Source organism: Psittacula echo (genome assembly GCF_963264785.1).
Source record: "Psittacula echo genome assembly, chromosome: 14".
Taxonomy (NCBI): domain Eukaryota; kingdom Metazoa; phylum Chordata; class Aves; order Psittaciformes; family Psittacidae; genus Psittacula; species Psittacula echo.
This window is the reverse complement of record NC_137750.1, coordinates 11,342,945-11,367,077: the sequence shown is the minus strand read 5'-3', so window position 1 is coordinate 11,367,077 and position 24,133 is coordinate 11,342,945. Positions and strand designations below refer to the sequence as shown.

General features: G+C 49.2%; 1 protein-coding gene across 4 annotated transcripts in view; it reads right to left on the bottom strand.

Moving 5' to 3' along the window:
- Positions 1 to 2,640: 2,640 nt before the first annotated feature.
- Positions 2,641 to 24,133, bottom strand: part of MAP2K4 (mitogen-activated protein kinase kinase 4) — a 75,743-nt gene continuing 54,250 nt past the window's right edge. The window contains exons 5-11 of one of the 4 annotated variants that reach the window (XM_080629078.1): positions 19,006 to 19,125; positions 17,743 to 17,794; positions 17,350 to 17,477; positions 9,698 to 9,775; positions 8,539 to 8,687; positions 4,938 to 4,983; positions 2,641 to 4,040 (exon numbers count right to left, since the gene is read on the bottom strand). In XM_080629078.1, coding sequence (XP_080485204.1) covers positions 3,927 to 4,040; positions 4,938 to 4,983; positions 8,539 to 8,687; positions 9,698 to 9,775; positions 17,350 to 17,477; positions 17,743 to 17,794; positions 19,006 to 19,125 — 687 coding nt within the window. In that variant the 3' untranslated portion in view covers positions 2,641 to 3,926. Of the gene's footprint in view, positions 4,984 to 8,538; positions 8,688 to 9,697; positions 9,776 to 17,349; positions 17,478 to 17,742; positions 17,795 to 19,005; positions 19,126 to 24,133 lie in introns of all 4 variants that reach the window. The other 3 variants (XM_080629077.1, XM_080629080.1, XM_080629079.1) reach the window with 3 other exon arrangements.

Here is a 24,133-nt window from a genome sequence, read left to right as displayed (position 1 = left end):
GGGATGCAAAGGCAGCGCCAAGGGAACAGAATCCCAGGGCAGCTCCGAGCATGGGAGAAAGCTGCAAGGGGAGGAGCTGGATCCTCCACGTCTGCCCGGCAGGGAAAGGCTCTCCCTGGTGTGTGGTCAGGTTCTGTCTTCCTCCAGGAGATCAGCACATCCGGGATGCTGGATCCTGGCTGAGGGCTGAGGACTGCAGCTGGGCCCAAGAACATCCAAAGTACTGAGCTGGTACCAAGAACCTCCCAAAAGAAGGCTTGGGGTGGTGGAGGCACGGACTGGATGCACACTGACAGGCTTGGACCTCTCACATGGTGCATCTCGACACAGCAAGACTTTCCTCAGCTCCATGATCTGCCTTCCACTGACAAAACTGCAAGAGACACTGCAAGAGCCAGCGCCAGGTTACTCCAACCATTGGGAAGGACCTGTGCTCCTGAGCTGCGGAATGAGCAACGATCCCCTCACCGAGCCGGGCGCTCCTGGCCCCATCAAGCCAGGGTGAGCACTGCAGGCAGTCACGGCTGCCCCCTCTCCCTTGACACTGTCTTCTTTCCCAGTGGGGCTGTTGGGGTCCTGTTTTGCCCACTCAGCAGTCTCCAAGCCCTCCATGGCTTCCAGGCAGGAGAGACGCTTACCCCAGCATCCCTGTCACCCCCTTCAGACACTGGGAGCTGCTCTGAGGTCTCCACGCAGCTTCTCTTCTCCAGGCTGAACAGCCCCCTATGGTCTCAGCCTGTCCAAAGCAGCCTGCAAGCTGTGAGCACTGCCTGCCCCTTCCCTGCAGTGTGGGCACTTTCCTGTCCCCCTCACTGGGACAAGGCGTCCTGAGCCACCAGAACCTCCCTGTGCACCAAACGGGGCTCACCTGAGGCACCTCAACAGCTCAAAGGGCTCAGCTCTCTTACACAGAAACCAGGTCTCCCCCCACTTGAGGTTTGCTGTTATTTGGCACAAACACTTTTGAAGGCAGCTTTTCTCCTGCCTCCACCTGGAGGAAAACCCTGGAAGCCGGGAATTTCAACAGCTTTTAATGAACCTTCCCATTCATGCCTGAAATGAACATAACAAGGTCACAGTCGCATCCTAGTTTTATTATGACCTGCAGGCAAAAGGATAGAACATAAACACTCTGATCCATGTATATATCTCAAATAGAGGAGGAAGTCAAACCAGGATCCCGCATAAAATACTCTGAAGCTCTCTGAAGCAGTTACATTCCTGAGCTCCATCTTTACAGACAATAAGGCAACATCCCTGCACATCAGCTTTTGGATCATTTTTACACATTTTTCTATGGTACAAGAGCAAAAACAAAGAAGCAGAGTTCACAACGCACAGTTCTTGCACTATTTTCACAGCTTCTGAACACCATACACCTTCCCCCCTCTATTTTTTAATAAAGATACATTATCATAAATGGTGCACCCTCAATAGTTGATAACAATCTGTGTTGAATATGCTAAATCTGCCTGTGCTGCAGCACCTCAATCCTGGCTTCCGCACTGGCAGCTTGAAGCTTCACGCTTCCATCTCCCACCCACCAAAAGCAAACGGTTGGTGCTGCCACAGATGAGCTCCAGGGGGGCTGGCACCAGAGGACAGACCCCAAGAGCAGAGCAAGGCAGCCCCTTGTGCTGGAGGGACACTGATCCTGGGGAGGATCCGTCTCAGCCGACTGGAGGGTTTTGGGGATCCCTGCCACTGGGGCGATGTGAATCAGACCAACACCTGTGAGCAGCGGCAGCAGCACAGCTTCTGCATGTGCCTTCCGAGCCCCCCCAGCCAGCACCCCATGGGACCCGGCGTGCCCCGGGGGCCCGCCATGGGTGGCTGAAGGCTGCTGAGCTGGATCCCAGCTGTGAGGATTGGCCAAGCCTGAGGAAAGCTGAGTTCTCTGAGGCTCCAGGGCTGGGGCGGTGGGGACCAGCACTCAGCTGCGCTCCTTGCTCTACTGATCCTTCCGAGTGATCAACCAGAGCTGCTGGAATGACCGCTTCATTCACAAAGCTCTGCTTGTCCGTTTGGGAAGACTTTAGTGACTTGCCTCACTTGACAAACAGCTCCACAGTAACATAATCCAGGAAGGGCTGCACCTCAAAGGATCCCATTGGCATCAGAGGGACCAGCTCCCACAGCCAAGCGGGAGATGCTCGGTGCTGCGTTATGTGAGGGTGTCACCTCTGCAGTGGGAGAAGCACCCGGTGTCCACACAGGCATGGCCTCAGCTCTCTCCTTTCCAAGCCCAGCAGCTGGGGCAGGGATGCGCTGGCCTCCAGTGCTCCTGCATCAGCCCAGTTTGCGCTTGGTAGCATTGGTTTGTGGTGGGAATCCCTTCCTTGGGAATGCTGCCAGCACCGCTGTGCTCTCACTCCCACTGCGTCTCCAGCCCTCTGCGTCCTGGATCCAGTTCTGCTGCAGAGCTTTTGCATAGGTTGCTCTGAGATGGATGAAGTCCTACCTAAACTGGACAACTCAAAATGGGTATCAGAGGCCCTGCAGCCTCCATTTTATCCCTGGTAGGTGACTAAATGTCTGAAAACTACAATGATTTGGGAAAAAAAGAAAACGAATGTTTCTAAGAAAAATGAATCTTTGAAAAATATGCCACGGGCTGGAAGACAGCAGCTTTGGCCTTGCTGGGTCAGCTAAAAGCCCCCAGGGCATTAGATGCTCCTTCATCCCTATCAGCACCAAACAGTCTCAGTGAGGTTCACTCTGGGGTGCAGCAACAAGAGCCACGGAGGGTCACAACGAGGTTAAATGTGCCCAGAGGCTGCGAACAAAGTCTCAGCAAGCTAAAGCAGAGCTGACACTCACTGCAGTGGGTGGGCACAGAGCCCCATCCCCACCATCCTGCCTGCCACGCCAGGAAGGAAGCGCTGAGGTTCGGTCTTGTGAGGGACTCAGAGCTGGGAGGTGGCAGCCCAGTGAAAAGCATAAGAAATAGCATCTAGAAATCAGAGACATTCACTTGAGGCTCCTCAAAGCAGCCGCAGCCTTTGCGACGGGCACTTGTTGCAGTCAAAGCAGAGCCAGGCGGTGGGGAGCGCTGCGCTGCCAGAAACCAGGTCACACGCAGGTTAAATTCAATTGAGTAGTTTAATAATTCTTCAGGTCAAAGGTCTTATCTTACCAGGTAACAATTTACAGGACACCTAGTTAAGAGTGAAGAGTGGCTGGCTTGGTAAAAGGAGAAAGAATACATGATGTCCCATCTCGGAATAGTTTAATGTTAGCCTCTTTTCAACGCAACATATTTTTGGTAAAGACATATTCACTATATTTAACATGATCTCTCTTGAACAGGAAGCTCAGCTGAGCACACTGTCCCCAGAAAGTACACTGCGACTGTAAAGCAACAGAATTTCATAGCAGTAAAATCTATTGCACTTTGTGAAGAGTAAAATCCTCCTTTGCCTTGCTAGCTCCAGAAGGCAAAAGCATCTCGTTGGTTAAGCAAGTTCTTCTCCCTCCAGGCAAAGTCTCTTTAATGTTCAGACAGACAACGCCTAACTTTTATTTGTTTGCTTTTTATTATTACTTGAAACAACAATTGGAAGAGTTTGAGAGAAAAAATCTTTCCAGTAGCTGCTGAGAAGTCTCCAAGGTTTGAGTCTAGAAATGAATTTTAGGTGCTATCCAATCACGGTCAACAAATAAATGTACTTATCTCCACATTTCATGAATATGTCCACAAAAGAGCAAGATGAGGTCTCTCTTTGACCAACACTAACACTGTGTGATCAGGTATTACAGGGATGCACTTTATATGTGACAACAGTATACAGACAGGATGGAAATAACACCAATATTATTGCACATGGTGTCTGGGCGAGCATTAAAAACACTGCAATATGTGATGAAAACTCTTTACAGCTCGTTTTCTCTCAGCCCTTTTTCTAGAGTTTGATGTAGCAGCAATATCAATCCACGTACATTGGAGAGCTGGGAGTTGCTGGCATTTGATCCAGGATTTTACAAACATAGCATGCAACATCCACTGTGCGTTCCTCATACATCAGGATGAAGGGATGTTTCTGGAATCAGATGAAAACACAAGGTTACATTTGCCCTTCGGACCCATCTCGCTACCCCAGGTAACAACTCAGCGTGTGGATGTGCCTGATGCAAGAACACAGGGTTTGGTGGTGGCTGTAGGACAGCAGGACGTAGCCTGGTCCACAGCTGTTAACAGGGAATCCGTATCTCCAATGTGCAGTATGGAGGACAGGACTCCAGGAGTGTCAGGAACTGCTGGGCAGGCGGCAGGGAGGGTGCAGCATCAGCAGCACTTGGCTCCTTCGTAGCATGGATTTGTGCTGGAATACTTTCAAGAGAAGTTTCACCATCAGCCTTGTCAGCAATGGGGAGACAGCAGTGACAGGGAGGCATGGCTTGTGGAGGTCAAACAGGACCCACACCTGGTTCTCCTGAACCCTGGAGCTCTGCTCTGCCCAGCAGGCTGTACTGGAGAAGTAATGCCACGGTGACTCTCTTGGCTAGGACACCACACAATCTGCTTTCATACCACACCCCTAACATCAGGGACTTAGGGCATGGTTCCACACACCCTACGGGGAACTGGCTACCAGTTCCTTGAAGGTGCAGGGTTGCCAAGTGTGACTTACCCAACCCAAAAGCACTACTGCATTCCCTCCTTTAGACCCACCACCACAGACAGGCTCTGCTGGTGTCCCACTCCAGAGCCATGCTCCTTCAGGTCTTATTTTGCCCGAGCACTCCCAACCTGTGTGTTGGAGGCATTTACATGAGAGTGCTGCCAGCAACGAGACAGGGCTCCTCCGCCTCACACTGTGGAGCTGAACATGCTGCCTTGGTGGGCCAAGAAGACAAGGGGTGACCTTGGCCATGAGACCCAGCCCCGCTGTGTGACCAGCAGAGCTGAGACATGGGCAGCCACACTTTGCACTCACCAGAAGCTCTTTATACTTTGGCCTTTTGGACTCGTCCTTTGTAAGGCTAAAGAAAGCAGAAAGAGAATGAGGAGAAGGTGGGATTGGGGAAACCATTAGAGACATCCAGTACTGATTTTCACAGGACACGATGTTGACCCCACTGCTGTCGTGGTGGGACTCACCACCCTTTGGTATGCTGGAGAAAACATCCTTGTGCTGTGAGCGACCACAGGAACTCCCTCCCTCTTTTTCTCCTTCCCTCCCTCTCCCATGGGTGAACAGCAAGTGTGGCCACCAACACATGCTGTTGGGGACAGCACCCAGGGGAGCTGCAAGCGGACCGCCATCCCTCTGCCTCCATATGGAAACAGGTTTGGCTGCAGCAAAACCACAAGTTTTGGGCAGCAGCAACCAGCCTGTCCCCCATCCACCGGGCAGGAGGGCACAGAGGCAGAGGAGAGCCAGTGCTGCTTTCCAGGGGCAGATCCAGCCCTGGGCAGGCCACAGCCACCAGGAAGGGACCAGAGGTGGAGGGGCTGCAGGATGGAGCTTGGGGATGCACAGAACCAGCAACCCTAGGAGCCACCACTGGGAAGGGGATGGGTGGATGCAGCACCTTTCCCAAATGAGGGAAGGGTAAGTCTAATTCACAACAGCTTTATTCCCATTCCCATGGGACCTTTCTCAAGCTCTGGCACTACTGCAGTGTGGCATTCGGAGAAGCAGAGGGTAAGGCAGGCAGCATACCTGGTGCTGTGCTGGGACCTGCCTGCACAGACGGCAAGAAATCCTGTGGCTGCCACACAAACATCCTCATTTCAGGCTTTTGCTACCCAATAGCAATTCATTCTCTGACCTCAGCGAGCCTTGCATCTTGCCTTCAAGGCAACCAGGTCACAACATCAGCTCAGGCTAAAGAAATGAAGGGGTTTTAGCAGCCCTAACTCCTTCATTTCTTTTCCAGCTCAACCTGAAGCTGTGTCTGGCCACAAAGCTCCTTCTTGAGAACATCTGATGTGCTCCCCAGGCACACCAGACCCCAGGAGCTCATGGCTCTGCAGTGGCCAGCATGAGACTCCCAAGAGACAGACACAGAGCTTGGACAGCTGCAAGCTCTGGAGCAGAAAGCTGAGTCGCTGTAAGCAGTTCCAGCACAAATGGGAGCTCAGGTAAGCATGTCATGAATTGTCATTCACATTCTATATCACATCAGGAGTCCGGTATTTACAGCAATAGTCACTGTTAGCGTACCAAGGCAGTGACTATCTGGAAATCAAGCTGCTTTTGGTAAAATTTTATGTAAAAGCTATTTACAAATGTCCACAGATTTTCACTTGCAATATCTCTAGAACATGGGGGGTTGGTGAAAGGAAGAATCTGACTGGAACTTCAAAGAGCTCTGCAAGATGATCTATGGTTGGACTTGATGAACTTGAAAGTCTTTTCCAACACAAATGATTCTGTGACTGGGAGGAAAGGGAAAATGTTCCACCGAGGCACTCACAGCAGTGTCAGGATCCAAAGCAATTGCACCAAAACCCATAGAGAAATCCCAGAAACTTGTTAACATTCTGGAAAATCCCCTTTCCTCACAAAGCCCTCCCAGCGAGCAGGAGCAACGCTGCAGGACTCTCTTCCAATGTTTTTCCTGACTCTTGAATGCACAAAAATAGATTCTTAGCTAATCTATTGGTAATGCCCAGGAGACTGACGCCATCACCTAAAGCACTGCCTTCTGGATGCTCACCTGCCTGCTTAGTGGCACCAAAACCACTGTCTGCACTCAACTAAAGGTTACAAAGAGAAATACTTATTACATTGTTGCTATCAAGACGTCATAAATAACATTCCAGGCCAAATTCAGCTGATTTAAGAAAAAAGGATTAAAAAAATCTGTCTATCAGTAGCGATAGGACAAGGGGTGATGGGTTCAAACTGAAACAGAGGAAGTTCAGGTTAGATCTAAGGCAGAAGTTCTTCCCTGTGAGGGTGCTGAGGCACTGGCACGGGGTGCCCACAGAAGTGGTAAATGCCCCATCCCTGGCAGTGTTCCAGGAGAGCCTGGACAGAGCCTTCAGTGACATGGTTTAGTGTGAGGTGTCTCTGCCCATGGCAGGGGGTTTGGAACTGGATGATCTTAAGGTATTTTCCAACCCAAACCATTCTGTGATCCTATGAAAACCAGAATCAGACTGAAAACTGCCCTGTGCTCTAAGTACTGGGCTGCTGCAGAGCAGCAGGCCCTGGGAGGGTAAATATGCTGGAAATAGGAATTGACCCAGACTAATGGGCTAAAGATGCTGCTGTTTCATGATGAACCACAAGCTCCTCTGTTGGGTGACCCAGAGCCAAACTCACCCGTGCACACAGCTCCTGGCTTTGCAAACTCTGTAATGACCCGTTTTCCCTATGGAGATCAATGGGGGAAACAAACTATTGCTTGTTCTGTAGATGGGAAAAGTAACTTTCTAACCAAGAACTACACTGGTTTTGACTGAAAAAAATAGAAACTTCTTTTGAGTAGCAAACCCATTTTGATGCTCTATTTTCTGCAGCCCAAAGGCAATAACCAGGCCTTCCCCTTACAGCCAGCTGGAAGGTGAATCCTGCCCTTCATAACAATTTGTAACTCTGAAAGAGAGTAAAATCCAAACCCCAAAACCATCTCCAGCAGATGGAAAACCCTGGAACAAAACCTCCTGAAAGTTAAAATAGTCTAGAGCAGAGTCTTTCTGTGTCACAGAGCTTTGAGATGGACATTCCTGTGCTGGGGACATCCATCACCTGGGTCTGTCCAGGACAGAAGGTCCCAGAAGACCCACCCAGGTGACACTGATGGATCTCCTGTGTGCTCTGGTATTAACCAAACTGCAGTGACCACTTTTCAAATGTGGATAGAAAAACACTTCACCAGAACATTCACAATCAGCCCTCAACCTAAATAGGACCACAGAGACATGGCAGGCAGATGGACTGCCCCAAGCACCTCCTGCCAAACACTGCACAGTCCCCATCCAAGGCTGACCACGCTGCAGAGGCCCTGCCTAAAGAAAACCGCTTCTAGTGTTGATCTTGACACATGACTGACACAAGACATGAAGCCAACAACCAAGCAAGCCACTCGCTACAGGTCCCAAAAGTCACTGTGCGGAGCAGAACTGGGAGGGAATGGTCCTGGCTTTACCACAAAAAAGGCAGGACCAGAACAGACCCTTTGCCCAAGCACAGGAAAATACTGCCAATGTCTCAGGCTTCTGATTGCAGAAGAAAGGGCAAACAGCAGGTCTGTCCTGAGACTGTGTCATGCCAGGGAATCCTACCTGTGTGTAGGCATGAACCTTCTGCCATGGGTCTTACCGTGCCTCTCCTGAGCACAGGCTCTTCAGAGGTTCACCCCTCATCCCTTCCCTGAAGTGCAGTTTCCAAAGGTTTCCCCCCTCAGCCCTCACCCAGACAAGTCTCCTATCACCTCCAAACCACTGAAATGTGAAAGGTCCTCACCCTAATGTTGGTGCAGGAATGTGAGGCTAAGCTAGGAAGGGCTTGACTTGTGACCCTTGCCAAATACGTGCAGTGACAAAGCCACCCAACTCAAGTGCTTTCAGTAGGAGACGCTTACCACAAGTTGACGAAATTGATGAAACTTGGGGAGAACTCCCTTTCCTCTGAGTTACTCAGCTGTGGTGGGTCTCCTTTTACTACCTGTGTCAACTGGTCAAACACACTGTTCCACTTGGGGTAGGGGAATCGCCCCGTGGCCAGCTCATACTGCAGAGAGACAGCAACAGCACCAGGAGATTACACAAGGTAAATTCAATCAGGGTAAGAAAATGTTTGCAAGAACTCTGAACCCCCCAGAAGGAAGACTAAGGTGAGGTTCTTCATCCCAGTCCCTGTATAAAGCTTAGCTGAGATAAGAGAACTTATTAGTTACTGAATAGTAGTTTCTGTTGTCTACATTAGGAGCACCTCCAGATTTACCCCAGCTATGCCATGCTTTCCTGTTGACAATGCTTTCTCCTCCACTGACTACAGAACAACCAATGCTCTTATTAAGGTGTTCAAAAGTAGGAGAGTAAAATCCTCCAGTCCCTTCCCAAGCATCCCAACAACCACTACAGATGGATAATGAGAACACACAACCACAGAATATCTCATTTTGGAAGGGATCCATAAGGATCGTTGAGTCCAACCACCTTCTCCTTGTAAGACAATGAAAATGAGCATTTTAAAACAGCAGTGAGGAAGACAGAAGCAATTGGTTCATGTGTAACTGCTCCTGTTTTCTTTTTACTTCACCACCTTGAGAAGGGAAGAGCTTTTCCATTTATCAATGTGTGCACCCAGCAGTGCCAGAGAGGAATCAGCAGCAGGACCCAGCATTAACCGAAACCTTCGGCACAGCCGAAGTACACCAGATGCCAGGGCTGTGAGAAGCTTATTTACACAGGCTGGATGCTCTGTTCGGCACCACCATGCTCACCATTCCTTCTCACCTGAGGTTCCAAAAGCAAATTCATTTATGATCCAACACCTCTTCCCTGCTTCCATCTCTGTCTCTGTAAAACACAGCTGCACCTAAGTGTATGCTCAGGGGTTCAGGAGAGCCATCTGCCTTGAAGGGGTTGATATTGAGACAGGAGGTGCCCACTTCAATCACAGCAGCAGAGCTGGGCTTTGCTTCAAGCTTGTATTTGACACACCACACCGCAAAGCACACCAAGGCTGCCCACTACGAAAGCACCACATAGCAGAGCGCTCAAATCCCACTCACTTACCAAGGTAATTCCCAAGCTCCAGACATCTGAGCGGACGTCATAGCCTTGCCTGGATGCACTGGGATCTATCCGTTCAGGCTGAAATAGGAAGAAGGATCAGTCAAACACTGGGGAACAAGCAGGAAGGAATGAGAAACATCTGCAAGCTTAGAAAAAACTCTAAATTCATCCCATGGGCAGAGAAACATCTTAAGGACTCAAACACTGATTTTATGGAGGTGCAATGTAAAAGGTGAGCTGAAACAGCAGTTCAGCACAGTCCAATCCTTTTTTTTCACTTGTTGTGCAAGCAGCTTGAATAATTATTGCTATTTATTCAGTTCCGTTTAACTTTGGGGTCTCTTTAGCACAAAGCCTTTGCTTTCTGTGTTTTTACAGCAAAGTCGTCCCTAGAGAATCATCAGAACTGGAATAAATATCTTCTCATCCACCAGCCAGTGGAACCCGGGTTTAGCAGCATCTATCAGAATTCTTCTTCCAACTGTCTGCTGGCTGGTAAAGCTCAGGAGGTATTAAAAGCAATGCACTGTAAGAGCAGCTCTTCTCTAACAGGTTTTGGGCATCCCTTGAAGGGATGTTACAAGTTCTCCAGGCATCCCAAAGGTTTTCCGTGGAAAATAACATCAAGCCAGACATGAGTGATTTGCACCTAAGAGCGAGGGATGCAGAGAGGTAAACCCACAAAAACCATCTTCATGATGTAAACCCAGCACGTCATCTTTATGAGAAACCTCAGTTCTGCCTTCTCTGGTTGAAAATGTAATGGTTCAAACGTCAAAAGAAACAGGGTAAAGTGACAGACTGAGATGAGCTCTTAGGCAGAAGCTCTTCCCTGTGAGGGTGCTGAGGCGCTGGCCCAGGGTGCCCAGAGAAGCTGTGGCTGCCCCATCCCTGGCAGTGTTCAAGGCCAGGTTGGACACAGGGGCTTGGAGCAAGCTGCTCCAGTGGAAGGTGTCCCTGCCTGTGGCAGGGGTTGGAGCTGGATGAGCTTTAAGGTACCTTCAACCCAAACCAGTCCGGGATTCTATGAAAATCATGGGATGCTGGCTTTGCCAGTACTGGGACTCCCACACTGCAGATCCATAGGGATGCACCACAGCAGAGCAGAGCAGAGCATAGGGATGCGCCACAGGAAAGCCTTCTGCACAGGCTGCAGAAGGACTCACTGTCCATGCAGCACAGTGAAAGGACTGCACACACAGCAGGTATGAAGTACTACAGCAGGTGTGAAGTACTACGAACTGTGTTAGTGATGAGGTAGGTGGCACCGGTGAGACAGAGCTTCTCCACTGAAGCCCCCACACAGGGCAGTGACCAAGCAACAGGCACCTTCCCCTCGACTGTGGCGGCTCTGTTAAAGGGAAAGCAGGATGAACCAAAATAAACCTCACCTAAACACAGAGCAGAAAGAATTCTGAGAATTTTCCATGTAGATGACACAGGAGCAATTAACACCAGTGGAGGAAAAGTCACAATCCAGGGACCTGGAATGAAAGCTGCAGACAAAGCCCAACTCATGCCAGGCATCCTAACACCAAGATGAAAGGAAATGGCTGAGATGGAGACCCACCACTGGATGTGCTGATGGCCCAAAGAGGCAGGGTATGAACACATCAGAGAAGGGAGGAGGCTGCCATGGTGCTTCTATTTCAGCGTCCACATAAGCACCAGCACCTTGACTGTGTTGGCTGGCAGTTCAGACCCTGTATGGTTGATAAAGAGTCTGACTGCTCACCTCCCCAGGAGGTGTTCAGCACAAGCCCTGTGGACATGACCCAAGATCTCTGGGAAGAGGCAACCCTGCTTTGTGAGGTGACTTGTCCTTGTGAGGAATCACCATGCTGGTTCTCAAGCAGCCCTCAGTGTCCAAGATGAGCCCTACAGTAAGTGCTGGAGCTCCAGATAGGTGTGAGCATCCATCCACTCCTGGCCAGTTGTCACTAGTCCACTCTACAGGAAGTTTCAGAGGCTCTCCCTTACGATGACAAGACAAGCTGGATGGAGCTTGGAGCAACCTGGTGTCCCTGCCCATGGCAGGGGGCTGGAACTGGCTGAGCTTTAAGGGCCCTTCCAACCCAAACCAGTCTGGGACTTGATGACAGCGATTTCACTTTGGTGACACCAAACTCTTTGGCTGGTGAAGAGGCGAGGCATCTAATTTCATGTGGATCTTGATTTTTATGCCTAATAAGCTTTCTGGATCTCCTTCTAGGCACGTAGGAGCTCACAGAAGATGACCGCAGTGCTGCAAAAGCCTCAGTCTAAGAGCACAGATGTGAGTTACTCAGAGAAGCAAGTGAAGCATCACAGTCACACTGTGCTGGGTAGTCTTTTCAAAGGTCCTTTCCAGTACTAGGTGCCAATGAAGAAGCCCATTCACACTTCATTTTCTCTGGGCCTGCACTGCAGCACCAATTGCTTCAGGGGTGGTGCAGCATCCTACCCCTGCTGCAGGAGGAGACACAGCTCCATGGCCAGCAGAGCAAAGGGCACGCAGCATGATGGGTGGAAGGGCTGACAGAGAAGTGAAGAAGGTGAGTTCTTCAGTCTTTACTAACTAGGTGGACCTGCTGTTTTCCCCTCTACCACCTCTAGGAGAGCAGCAGTAACACTGCCCCTGTGGGTATTGGTTTTACACCTACGCAGGAGGTAAGAGTAGTATTGTCAATAAATACTTCAGCCAAAATACTAATCTCTGCTTGGACTGTTGAATTCAGCCATTCCTTCCAAAATCTCCTCTGTTCTTTGCTTTCCTGTCCCTGCCCCTTGGCCAGGTCAGCTCTGAAGCCTGCGGCTGCACAGAGATTATCAGCAGAGATCTTGTTTCTAGAGAATGGCCTTTCCTCCCCTCCTATTTCCTTTACGTATTTGCTTTGAGAGAATGTTTCATTTAAAAACTTCTCCAGCAGCATTTTTCCAGGTGGAGACGCTGGTTTCCATTCACATGGGATTCCCATCCCCTCCCAGCTGGCTTTCCTACCAGCCTTTGAATTCCTCCATCTCAACAGCAGGAATACGGATGGACTGGTGGACAGGGGACAGTTGCTAGGCATGGAAAGATTGGCAGGAGCATTAATGAAGGGAACAAGGTCCTGTTGGGCTTGGCACAGCATATTCCTCTTCATCAGGGTCTGCAGCAATAGAACAAGGGGGAATGGGCTCAAACTTAACAGGCAGATTTAGGTTGAATATAAGGAATAAATTCTTTACTGTGAGAGTGGTGAGACTCTGGCACAGGCTGCCCAAAGAAGATGTGAATGCCCAGTCCCTGGCAGTGTTCAAGGCCAGACTGGATACGGCTTGGAGCAACCTGGTCTAGTGGGTTGGAACTGGATGAGGTTTAAGGTACTTTCCAACCCAAACTATTCCATGATTCCTGATAACCTTATCTGTCTTGTTCAAAAAGGTAATTGTGTGGCTGTAATAAGCCCGGGTTAGTGCAGTGTGTTGTCTGGCCTGTAACTAAGTCAAGCATCAATAATTTGCCCTAGTAAATGGATTCACTGACGGAGTTCAGAGTTGTTCAGAGGGCTCTGTTGAGTGGGAAAGACTGGATTCATAACGGGACCTCAGAGGTGACCTTCCTTGGGCTACAGCTAATAATATCCAATAAAATACAAAATTAGTTACTAAATTCTGCATATTGTGTAACAAATAAGGGTTCCCGAAGAACTGATGTGATGTGATTGCTTGATGAGCTGGGCTCTGCCTGGATGCTGACTCACTCAACAAGACAGAGAAAGCAGCACTCTAGGGTGACAGACAAGCTCTTGGAAAAGGACAGGAGAGCTTGAAATCCCAGAAGAGCATCATGTTAGGAACCACTGCTCTTATTATATACTCCACAGGTAAAACGAGGACTGAAGTTTGCTCAATTTCATGCTCTATGTTAGTAGAAGGATGCTAGAAAAGTAAGGGGTTTACAACACAGCCATAAAACACAATCCAATCCTCCTTAAGGACATAAGCTGCTCAGCCCCTAATCTCCTCAGAGAAAAGCTTAAGAGGTGATGACATCGAGTCAGGAAGCATCTCCTGGGGAAAGAAACTGCACCGTGAAGGACTCCTTGATTCTGCAAACAAAGCAGAAGCAAGAGCCCCCAGCCATCCATTCAAACAAGACTTACTGGTATTTAAAATATGGTATTAGGAGTGTAATTAATGACCAGGAGAACTTCATGGGCACTGTGGTAGATTCTCTAGCACCTGAAGAGGCATCCTTAATGCAGGACTTCAGAGGTCTTCTCCATCTGGCATTGTTTTGGAAAGCCACCCTCCAGTACTGCTGAGCTTGGCACGTCCCATCAATGCCACCTGCACTGCTGCTTCCAAGAGCCGTATGAAGAAGGCAAAGCTCCGGCAAGGCAGCAGCTCTTTAAGGTGTTGCTTGAGCCCAACTGAGTGACTCTGTCACAGAACCTCACCAAAGGCCTGCAATTTTGGTTGGGATGCTCTAGAAGTCCTTCAATTAGTTAGTTACAAAAGGCAACTGCAGGGAGCCCAGTTCTTCTTCCACAGCCTTAACACCTAAGCAAGAGGCAAGCTTTCAAACTGAGACTGAAGAGTCCAGCAGGAAGCAGTGCAAGGGGCGGACTTCTCAATCCCAAGCCAAAACACAACTTCTAGAGCACTGGTAGCTCCAAGGCTGATCTGCTGCTTCCTGTGACAGCTCTGACTCTTGTTAAAAAACAGAGTGCTCGTTCAGCAGCTGGACGTGGCTCCTGCTGCCTGACCTACATCCTATGTTGTTGGTATCAACAGCTATTTGGGGACCCAGCTCCAGTGAACACAGTGTGATCAGGTTCCTTCACTGGGCAAATGCTCATGCTGTAAGAATTACTGCAAGTACCAAGGGCCAAGTGGGCCTTCCAGAGCAACATGGTCTCATCAGCAGGGAGCATCATCCAGCAGCCCTTACCAGCCCCTCCCTGGCTGACCATACCTCATGCCCTTTGCTTATTTCACACTAAAAAAACCCATTAAAAATACTATTTTCCTTTTGAGGGGGGTCTGACTGGCCTCACTCCTGGCCAGATCACAGCATCACAACAGCCACCAGCTTCTGCTGGCTTGAAGAAAGAGCTGGCAGATGTACCTGCATGCTGGGGACATCTCCCCATTTCCCAGGCTTCCCAGTCCATGGAAATGCTCGTGTACTTGGAAAGGAGTCACCAAGTCCAGAGTGCAGAAGGGAAGATGTCAGCCATGTCCCACATTGCCTGCCAGCTGCTGGCTTGTCCCACACACTGTGCACCACACCAAGGCTCTTCAAAACTAACTGAACCAAAACACTTCTGCTCACTACAAAATCCGACAGGGTCTGGAGCTGCTGATGGAGATGCACAAAGAGCAGAGTGTATGTGGACAGAGGGAGGAATCCCAAGGGGCCATCAGAAGCACTCCCCCACCCAAGCCCCAGGGGAAAAGAAGCAGTGCAGCTATTTACAGACATGCCAGGAACTGTCTCCTAGTAACTGAACCCAACAGCCTGAGCAAAGGAACCACCAAAGCTGAGGGTTCTAAGGAAAAGTGGGAACATTAACTCCTGTAATTACAGTCCACTGAACTTGGGAGGGGGAAAAGAGAGGGCAGCTTTTCAAGAGCCCTATTTACTGACCTGGTACATGCCTCCGATCATAGGGAGAAGTCCACAACCACCATGAGGGATGCTATCAGAAGCTGGTCAGAGTAGCTGGGACTGCACTGGCTCCCACCCCCTCCTGGCATCCCACTGCTGCTGTCAGCACCCCACATCCCACCAGCACAACAAAGTGGGCAGCTCTGACCAACCCTCTTCCTCGCAGGAGCTCGGCCCTCTCCAGCCTCACAAGGGTCTATATTTAAAACATAAAATGCCCCATTTCACCATTTGCTGCAGGTCTGGAGCTCACACAGACTTTGCTGTATCACAGCACCGGTCTCCAGTAACAGATCTCATCTGTCCTATCCTGTCCAGCTCATCCAGTAACTAGCTCTGCAAGAAGGACAGTGAAAAGAAAAGGTCAGATGCTCTGAAAGGCAGACTGTGTGCTTGCACAGATCAGAAATCAGGGCAGACAGGTTTTGCCTTGGACACCCCAGTGAGATAAAAGCCCTGTGAGAGCGGTTACCTGGACCAGATGGGCACTGTACCTTAAAAGAGAGAGACTGTCTTTTTTTGTTTCCTTGGTGGCAGATAAGAGAACTCAGAAAGCAGTATTTTTCAGTATATGGAGCCGTAAGATGAGAGTTAAATACAGCCACTGAAATTCAAGTTACTTTGGCAGCAGCAGACACAGCTCCTCACAAGAGGTCCCTTCAGCTCACGTGAAACCAAGAGATGTGTTTTCAAAGCAGCCCAATGCACAAAAGGGTTTAAAACTTTCAGAGCGCTCCAAAAATCACCCGCACAGCTTTCCCCCTGCAAGGGGAGGGAGGAAGGGAGGGAAGCAAACAGGCAGGACAGACTTGCAGGAGCCACTGCTCAGCCTGAGCCATTCCCACACAGCTGCTCTGCTGCTACTGCTCGCTGGAATCACATTTTCCTGGAATTAAGTTCTGGCACACTTTGGTATTAAAGTGGTTTGCAAAACTCACTGTAATTCTGCTCTGCAGTAACTCCTGTGATACAATCCCACCGCAGCAAATGGATTTCTCGCAGACCAAGAACACCCCACACCCAGACAGCACCGACCCCTCCATGTGCTGTTTGATTTGGAGCATGAAGGCACACTGAAGCTCTGAGCTTCAGCAGCACAGTGGCAGCAGCTCATTGGCAGCACCAGAAGAACCCAGCTAAAATAAAGGGCATTTGGTCACTTTGCCACTGCCTGGGTGCCTTAACTGATGCTGCCAACAGCAGCACTCAGACCAAAGTTTCATCTGGGAAGGGGCTGCTCATCCCATAGGAAATAGGCTAACACTTCAGGTAGACCACAGGCACGGCCATGCTGAGCCAGGCCTGCAGAAGGAAGCTGCTGATTGTCAGGGCTGAATATGAGCAGCTTGTGCCCAGGCAGCCAGGAAGCCACCAGCATCCTGGCCTGGATCAGCACCAGTGTAGCAGCAGAGCCAGGGCAGGGATTGTGCCCCTGCACTGGGCACTGGTGAGGTCACACCTTGAATCCTGTGTTCAGTTTTGGGACCCTCACTACAAGAGAGACATTGAGGGGCTGGAGCGGGGTCAGAGAAGGGCACCGGAGCTGGTGCAGGGCCTGGAGCACAGTGTGATGGGAACGGCTGAGGGACCTGGGGGGTTCAGTCTGGAGCAGGCTCAGGGGGGACCTGATCGCTGCCTACAACTGCCTGAGAGGAGGGTGGAGCCAGGAGGGGCTGGGCTCTGCTCCCAAGGAACAAGGGATGGGACAAGAGGAACCGGCCTCAAGCTGCACCAGGGCAGGTTTAGATGGAGCTGAGGAACAATTCCTGCCCCAGAGGGTGCTCAGGCATTGGAACAGGCTGCTCAGGGCAGGGCTGCAGTCACCGTCCCTGCAAGTGTTCACACCCCGTGGAGACGAGGCCTCAGTGCCATGCATTAGTGGTGGCCTTAATGCCATGCGTTAGTGGTGGCCTTGGCAGTGCTGGGGAATGGTTGGACTGGATGAGCTTAAAGGGCTTTTCCAACTCAGCTGATACTGTAATTCTAAGATCCTGCCCAGCTCATCCTCACTCACCGCCATGTACGGCCGGCACCCTGCATCCCGCGTTTTGGCAATGGAGTCCACGAGCTGTCCACTAATGCCAAAGTCACAGAGTTTAATATTCCCATTTCTGTCCAGAAGAATATTGGAAGGTTTGATGTCTGCAAGAGAAAGGCATTTAAATGAGTAAGTCACAGCTGGAGGTTTCCATGTCACGATCAGCGCTGCACAGTCACCATCACCCCTTGGTGGGATGTGCTGAGCGGGAGCAAGAGGAGCTGGAACCAGCCCCAAAGATGCCATGTGCCCAGAGGCAGACACCCAATCACCTTGACATCTCACTAATCACGCTCTGACTTGAAGCAAAGGCCACTTAAAAAGTCTTGCAACGATTCTTGTAGGCAAGAAGGAAAGACAGGAACTCACCTCTGTGAATGATTTTCAAGTTTTCTTTTAAGTGGTTTAGTGCTTTCACAGTCTAGAAGAGAAAACCAGATGAAAAATAAGCAAATGGCCTAAGATTCTTGTGATTATTTAACTTATGGAGCCCCCAGAACAGGAGGGAAAGGCATTAAATATGTTGAGATATCAATGCTGTAGTATGCCATGTAATACAAGCATTTTTCTCCCAGCCTTTCCTGCAAAGAAGTGATAGGAGGGAACATGCTTAACTTAACACCTATCACTTATAACCTTACAGACCACACTCTTCGAGAAGGGAGCAAGGGGTGAAGACAAGCTGTTTCTGATGTAGTTATCTGGAGTAATAACTTATTTCAAGCCCTATGCTGTACTTTTTCAGTAGCTAACAACCGTTCCCATTACATCTGCAGAGCAGCAACACTGTGGGGAGCAGCAGCAGCTCTTCTGATTTAACCATTCACCATCAGATGGAAGAGACACCCAGGGAGTCTGATTTCACAGAATGGTTTAAAAATAAAATCCCCTGAAAGTTTATTATTTTGATTCATTTTGCTTCTGCTGAAAAGATCAAAACCTATTACCAAAGGAGTGCCTTGATGATGGCAAGAGGGTGTTCATGTTGTGCTGCAAAGCTCTCTGAAGCTGTGCTATGTAAGTCCAACATTGAGGAACAACACCCAAAGATTGGTCCTTTCTGCTTGCCCAAGCCTGTGGCCAAGTGTTTAGGTCATGAAAAGCTCTGCCAGCCTCCGGGGCAGCTGAAGGGCTGTCACTTCCTACATCTTGCTCCTCCAATGAGGTTTCTCCTCTAACAGCAGAAGCTACTACAGCCCGGTTTGGCAGGTTTCGTATGTCCTGGCTATAAATGCCCAATCCTTTGTTCCCTTTACAAACAATGGAAGGAGAGACAGACCACCTATTTTAGGCACCTTCCTTGAGATGAGACAACCTGCACCTAGCTCACGCTGATGCCATCACCAATGCACCTGAAAGAGGGGGCTGGTGCCAATGTTCAAGCAGAGCAGGAAACTGGTCCTGGGGTCTCTATGTACTGACTACAGACCCCAGGATCTGCTTTTCTGTCATGCAGCATGCTTTGGAAAAGTCAGAGTATCCTCCAGGATCATTCTAAGCGTGGTGCAATCCAACAGCAGCAGTCCTGCTGCACGCAGATCAACCAGCTTTCTCACATGTGAGTGGAAGAGATCTGAATCTTTCCCATTAGCTTCAACAACATATACAAAAAGGTTTAAGCAAAATACTCACAGCTAAAGTGATTTTGCCTAGGATTTCTTCTGGAATAACATCATCTAATACACTATATACATATTTGTAAAACTTATCAAACGAGGTAGACATGAGCTCCATACAGATCCAACAGTCACCCTGGAAAGAGAAAAGAATCTTGTTACTGCCAAGATAAAAAGGAGAAATAAAAATCCAGAGAGCATGAAGAGATCCCTTGAATGCCATAAAATACATTAATAACCACATGCATCTGACAGGAAGGATGGAAGACTCATCTCTATAAGCACGTCTCCCCTGCTCTACTCACCATCTACCTGACTACCTCAGACCTGATAACACATTTTAGATGCCTGAACCTAGATGAATCCAAGTCTCACAAACTGTTTGGCTCTCCAGAAGGCTGCAGGCGCAGTGAGAGACCAGCATGCACAGGAAGACTAAAGCAAAAATATCACTTCAGGGTATGAGTACCCTGCAGAGGACAGCAGACATCTCACACAACATTCGGAGATGCCATCTGAGCAAGAGAAAATGGAAAGAGACCCAAGTATGTGGTTTTGTTGATTGCATCTTACGGTTAAACAATTTAAATGCAGAAAGTTGTAAAATGTACTAAGTATCTGTGTTAAACCAAGCTAAGCTTACATAGCACAGCTCTCCTGAGGTCTGTACATCAACCCACTCACAATTTGGTGGCGATGAGAAATGGATTCCCACACTGTTGAAGGGCTTCATCATTCATTTTAGCATGTATCTACCATATGGTGATGGACAGCTTAGCCATGGACTGATCTTAGTTATTTCAGGGGGTTCTGGACATTTTAGCTCCAGTTGAGGATGACAGGTGGCTTTTCATGAGCTATTTCTGTCGGCTCTCATACACTTCAGGCAAGTCTTCACTGCTTGAAATACTAAAACACTAGATCTAAACCTACCTGGTCCCCACTAGAAATGACACACTTGCACCTATCTTCTACAGGCTGTATCACCATGAGTGGTAAAACTGCATTAGCTGTCAAAAGCTAAGAGCAGAAGAGTTGATTTGATTAGTCTGGTTGTCTCATCCTGGCTAAACACCACATACAACACTCATGTGAGGAGCAGCAGCTTGTGCAGGTCCTGCTGCCCTGGCTGCCGCACGGTCCAGAGCAAGGGATGCCTGTCTGGTTGTGACTAAGCTGCACACTCCTGTGATGTAACACCCAACAAGGAGAGGAGAAACTTCCCCAAGTAATTATCCTACAGAAGATAGATTTTCCTTGACCAGCCAAAACACAAACCAACCAAACTTTATATTAATAGATAGAAATGAAGTTAGGGGAAAAACCCTAGGGTATGGGCATGCTGGAGGTGTGGCAATGCCCTGTGCTCCCACCCTGCACACCTGAGTCACTTTCTGCTGGAAGCAGTTACCTGGCACTCATGAGAGTCAGCAGCAATTCTCAAGTTACATGTAATTGGTGGAAAACCTTGTAGAGACACAGGTTTTAAGGCCAAAAAGGGCTTTTCTGCCACTCAGAATGACCTCCTGTGAAACACAAGCCAAGGAACTGCATCTGCCTGGATGCCTCCAGTCCAAGTGCTTGGTTTAGTGGGAACAGAAGCATCCAGCAAAGGTGTCAAGCTCTGCACATTCAGAGACAGTGGTGCCACCCAGCTTGGTCCTGGCATGCTCATACAAGTGCAAGGCTGGTTTCAGCAATACAGACAGCAAACTGCCACCAGCATCAGCGATGCTGCTGCTTTGGTAATAGCAAATCCATCCCCACCTCCTAGAGGAGAGCTCTCCCTTCTGACAAGAGGGGATCTATTCTCCTAGGAAGGGCTCAGCCACCCATGGGCTAGCTGGGGAAGATGACTGTTGGTTCAGAGCCATGGGCAGCCCATTTTACACTGCTCATTTGGCACCAGGCTTTTTACATCAGCACAGGGCAGAGCAGGAGCTAAGCCTGAGCCCAGAAAGTGCACATTCCACCCAAAACAAAGCAGAAGGGACTGACCGAAAAGGTGCAGTGCTGGACACAGCAGCAGAGCCACCACAGTGAAGGGGGCAACTGCAGCGCAGCAGGAAGAGGGCATGACCAGTGCTTCAGGGGACACAGAGAAAGGTGAGCTCAGGCTACTAGAGAACAAACGACTGGCTACAGATGAATCAATTCAGACTGAAACTGCAGAAAAAAAATGAGGCAACACATGCAAAGAGTTTCTCTTTCCAGCACAGGCAACAAAGGCAAAATGCAGTTGAGGCACTTCCATATTATCTGGAGTGACTCAGAGGCAACGCAGATCCAGCACCAGTGTAAGTTGAGCGCATCTGGAATCACACCAGATCCCTATAAGCTATGTGTGTGTTTTAAGCCATGTGTGTGCTATCAAAAACTCTACAATAAGCTGTGATCCAAGGTTAATTTAAGCATGAAAACCTCTGTATGATCAAAAGCACCGAAGGAAATACTTGGTTTACTTGGCCTCCTGAAGTATATGTCATACAGAAACCCCGGATTGGGGCATTTATTGATCTGGCAATACAACACAAAACTCTACCTGATCAACATGAATTCATGTCATTGAAAAAAGATAAGAGACCTTTCCACAATTGTGCAGCTTTGAGATTCAAGCCTCTGCAAGTTCTTAACTCTTTCTGGGTTTGAAAGGACTTACTCATTGGCAAAGTGGATGAATATCACTGAGAACTGGTCAGGGACAATAGTCACCCAGCCACTTCCTGATCAAATACAAGAACATGCTCATGTATAAGAGAAAGTTCTGCTTCTGCGGGGATTGTGAGGACATAACCATCCTAATGAAAGTTTCTCTTTAGGTCTCTTCGATCAGGTTGATTTCCAGTTATAAAATTACAAAAAAGCATCTTAATTTTCTCTTCTCATTAGAGCTGTTCTTCCAAATAATGTATTTTAATCCTTACTGGGTTCCCAGGTGCTAATGCACCTGTAGGCATTCCAAAAACTGTCCAGGAACACCCTGAACATCTCATTCAAAACATCACTGCCCACCTCCAGGGTGTACTGAAAATCTGTTTCACCACCAACTTCTCAATGCAGAGTCCCAAGTTCCCGTGTCACAAAGATGCCACCCAGCTGGAATGCAGCTTGGCCTGGGTGTCTTGGTGGCACCAACTTGAACCTGAGCCAGCAACGTGCTCTTGCTGTGAAGAAGGTGAACAGCATCCTGAGCTGTATTAGGCAAAGCACTACCTGCAGGTTGATGGAGGTGACCCTTCCCTTCTGCTCAGCACTGGTGAGGCCACACCTCCAGTGCTGCATCCAGTTCTGGGCTTCCAATACAGGGGAGACATGGACATACTGGAGAGACTCCAGTAAAGGGCAACTAAGATGACTGAGGGACTGGAGCATCTCTCCCACAAGGAAAGGCTGAGAGAGCTGGGACTGTCCAGCCTGGAGAAGAAAAGGCTCAGGGGGATCTCATCAATGTGTATAAACACCTGAGGGGAAGGTGCCAGAACAAAGACAGGCTATTTTCAAGAGTCCCCAATGAAAGGACCAGAGGCAACAGGCACACACCAACATGCAGGAGATTTCCTCCAAACATCAAGCGACACTTTTTCCCTGCGAACGTGACCAAGCACTGGAACTGTTTGCCCAGGGAGACTGTGGAGCCTCCATCCCTGGAGATATTCAAAACCTATCTGGACATCACCCTGGGCAAGCAGTCCTACGTGGCCCCAGCTGAGTACGGAGGCTGGACAAGGCAACCTCCAGAGGTCCCTTCTAACATCCACCACCTATGATTCTGCGGTATCATCAACAGACCCATAGAATCCCAGACTGGTTTGGGTTGGAAGAGACCTTAAAGCTCCTCCAGTTCCAACCGCCTGCCATAGACAGGGACACCTTCCACTAGAGCAGCTTGCTCCAAGCCCCATCTAACCTGGCCTTGAAATTCCTGCCCCAACTTCCAGGGATGGGGCAGACACAGCTTCTCTGGGCAATGCTGAAGGTTTATCAAATTAGCACGCTGCAAGGAGTAGCCAACCTTTTTATGCAAGTTGCATCTACACTAGTGAGAGGGAATGAAGAGTGTCATTGCTCTCACATAGAATCATAGAATAGTTAGGGTTGGAAAAGACCTTAAGATTATCTAGTTCCAACCCCCTTACCATCCTTATGTATCTCAGAAGACACTTTTCCTCTGGACTGGGGAGTGATCACAGGGACAGATGCCTTGAGTAGTGCCAACACAGCCAAAGTTTTCCATAGAAATAGGATGTTGTGTATCAACAGCAGAGAGCAACTACCTTGTATCAACTGACCACGGATATGTCCACAAACACACCACGGTGAGCACTGTGCCACAGACACATCCATACCATCTCTTTTCTCCTACCAGCAGGAGCTCCGCACAGGCCACTTCTCCTGCCTTCCCAGGCATGTTTTGCAACTTGCAATGAATTTTGTCATGGAATAATTTTATCAACTATTGAGCTTGTTGGTTTAACTTGGCTTGCTGCACTCACACTGTGTAGGAGTTCCGGCTGCTATCCCGAGGCAGACAAGGCTTTTTTTTCTCCTCCTCTCTAGAAAAAGGTGTCCCAATCACTGCAGATACCCTAGCAATCATCCTTTGTTCTCCCCCTCCTGCCAAGTACTGCTTTGAGAGGTAACAAATGGACATGAGTGACCACATCCTCTTCAACACAGTATCTCTGATGACTGACGTGGAAAGCTCCTTGTGCATCTGCAGGAGACAGGACTCTCACTGACACAGCATGGAGAAACCAATCAGCTCCATGGGGCCAGCGTGAACCTCATGAAGCTCAACAAGGCCAAGTGCAAGGTCCCGCACCTGGACTGGGCACTCACCACTGTAAGGACTGGGGCATGAAGGGATGAGAGCAGCCCTGAAAGGACTTGGGGATCTTGGTGGATGAAACATTGGACTTGAGGTGGTAACGTGCACTTGCAGCCCAGAAACCCAACCGTGGCCTGGGCTGCATTAAAAGCAGCATGGCCAGCACGTTAAGGGAGGTAAAACTCCCCCTCTACTCTGCTCTGGTGAGACACCCCCGTGCAGTCCTGCGTCCAGCTCTGGGAGCAACAAAAGTTGGATATGGACCTGTTGGAGTGGGTCCAGAGGAGGGACATAAAAATGTTCCAAGGCTGGAGCA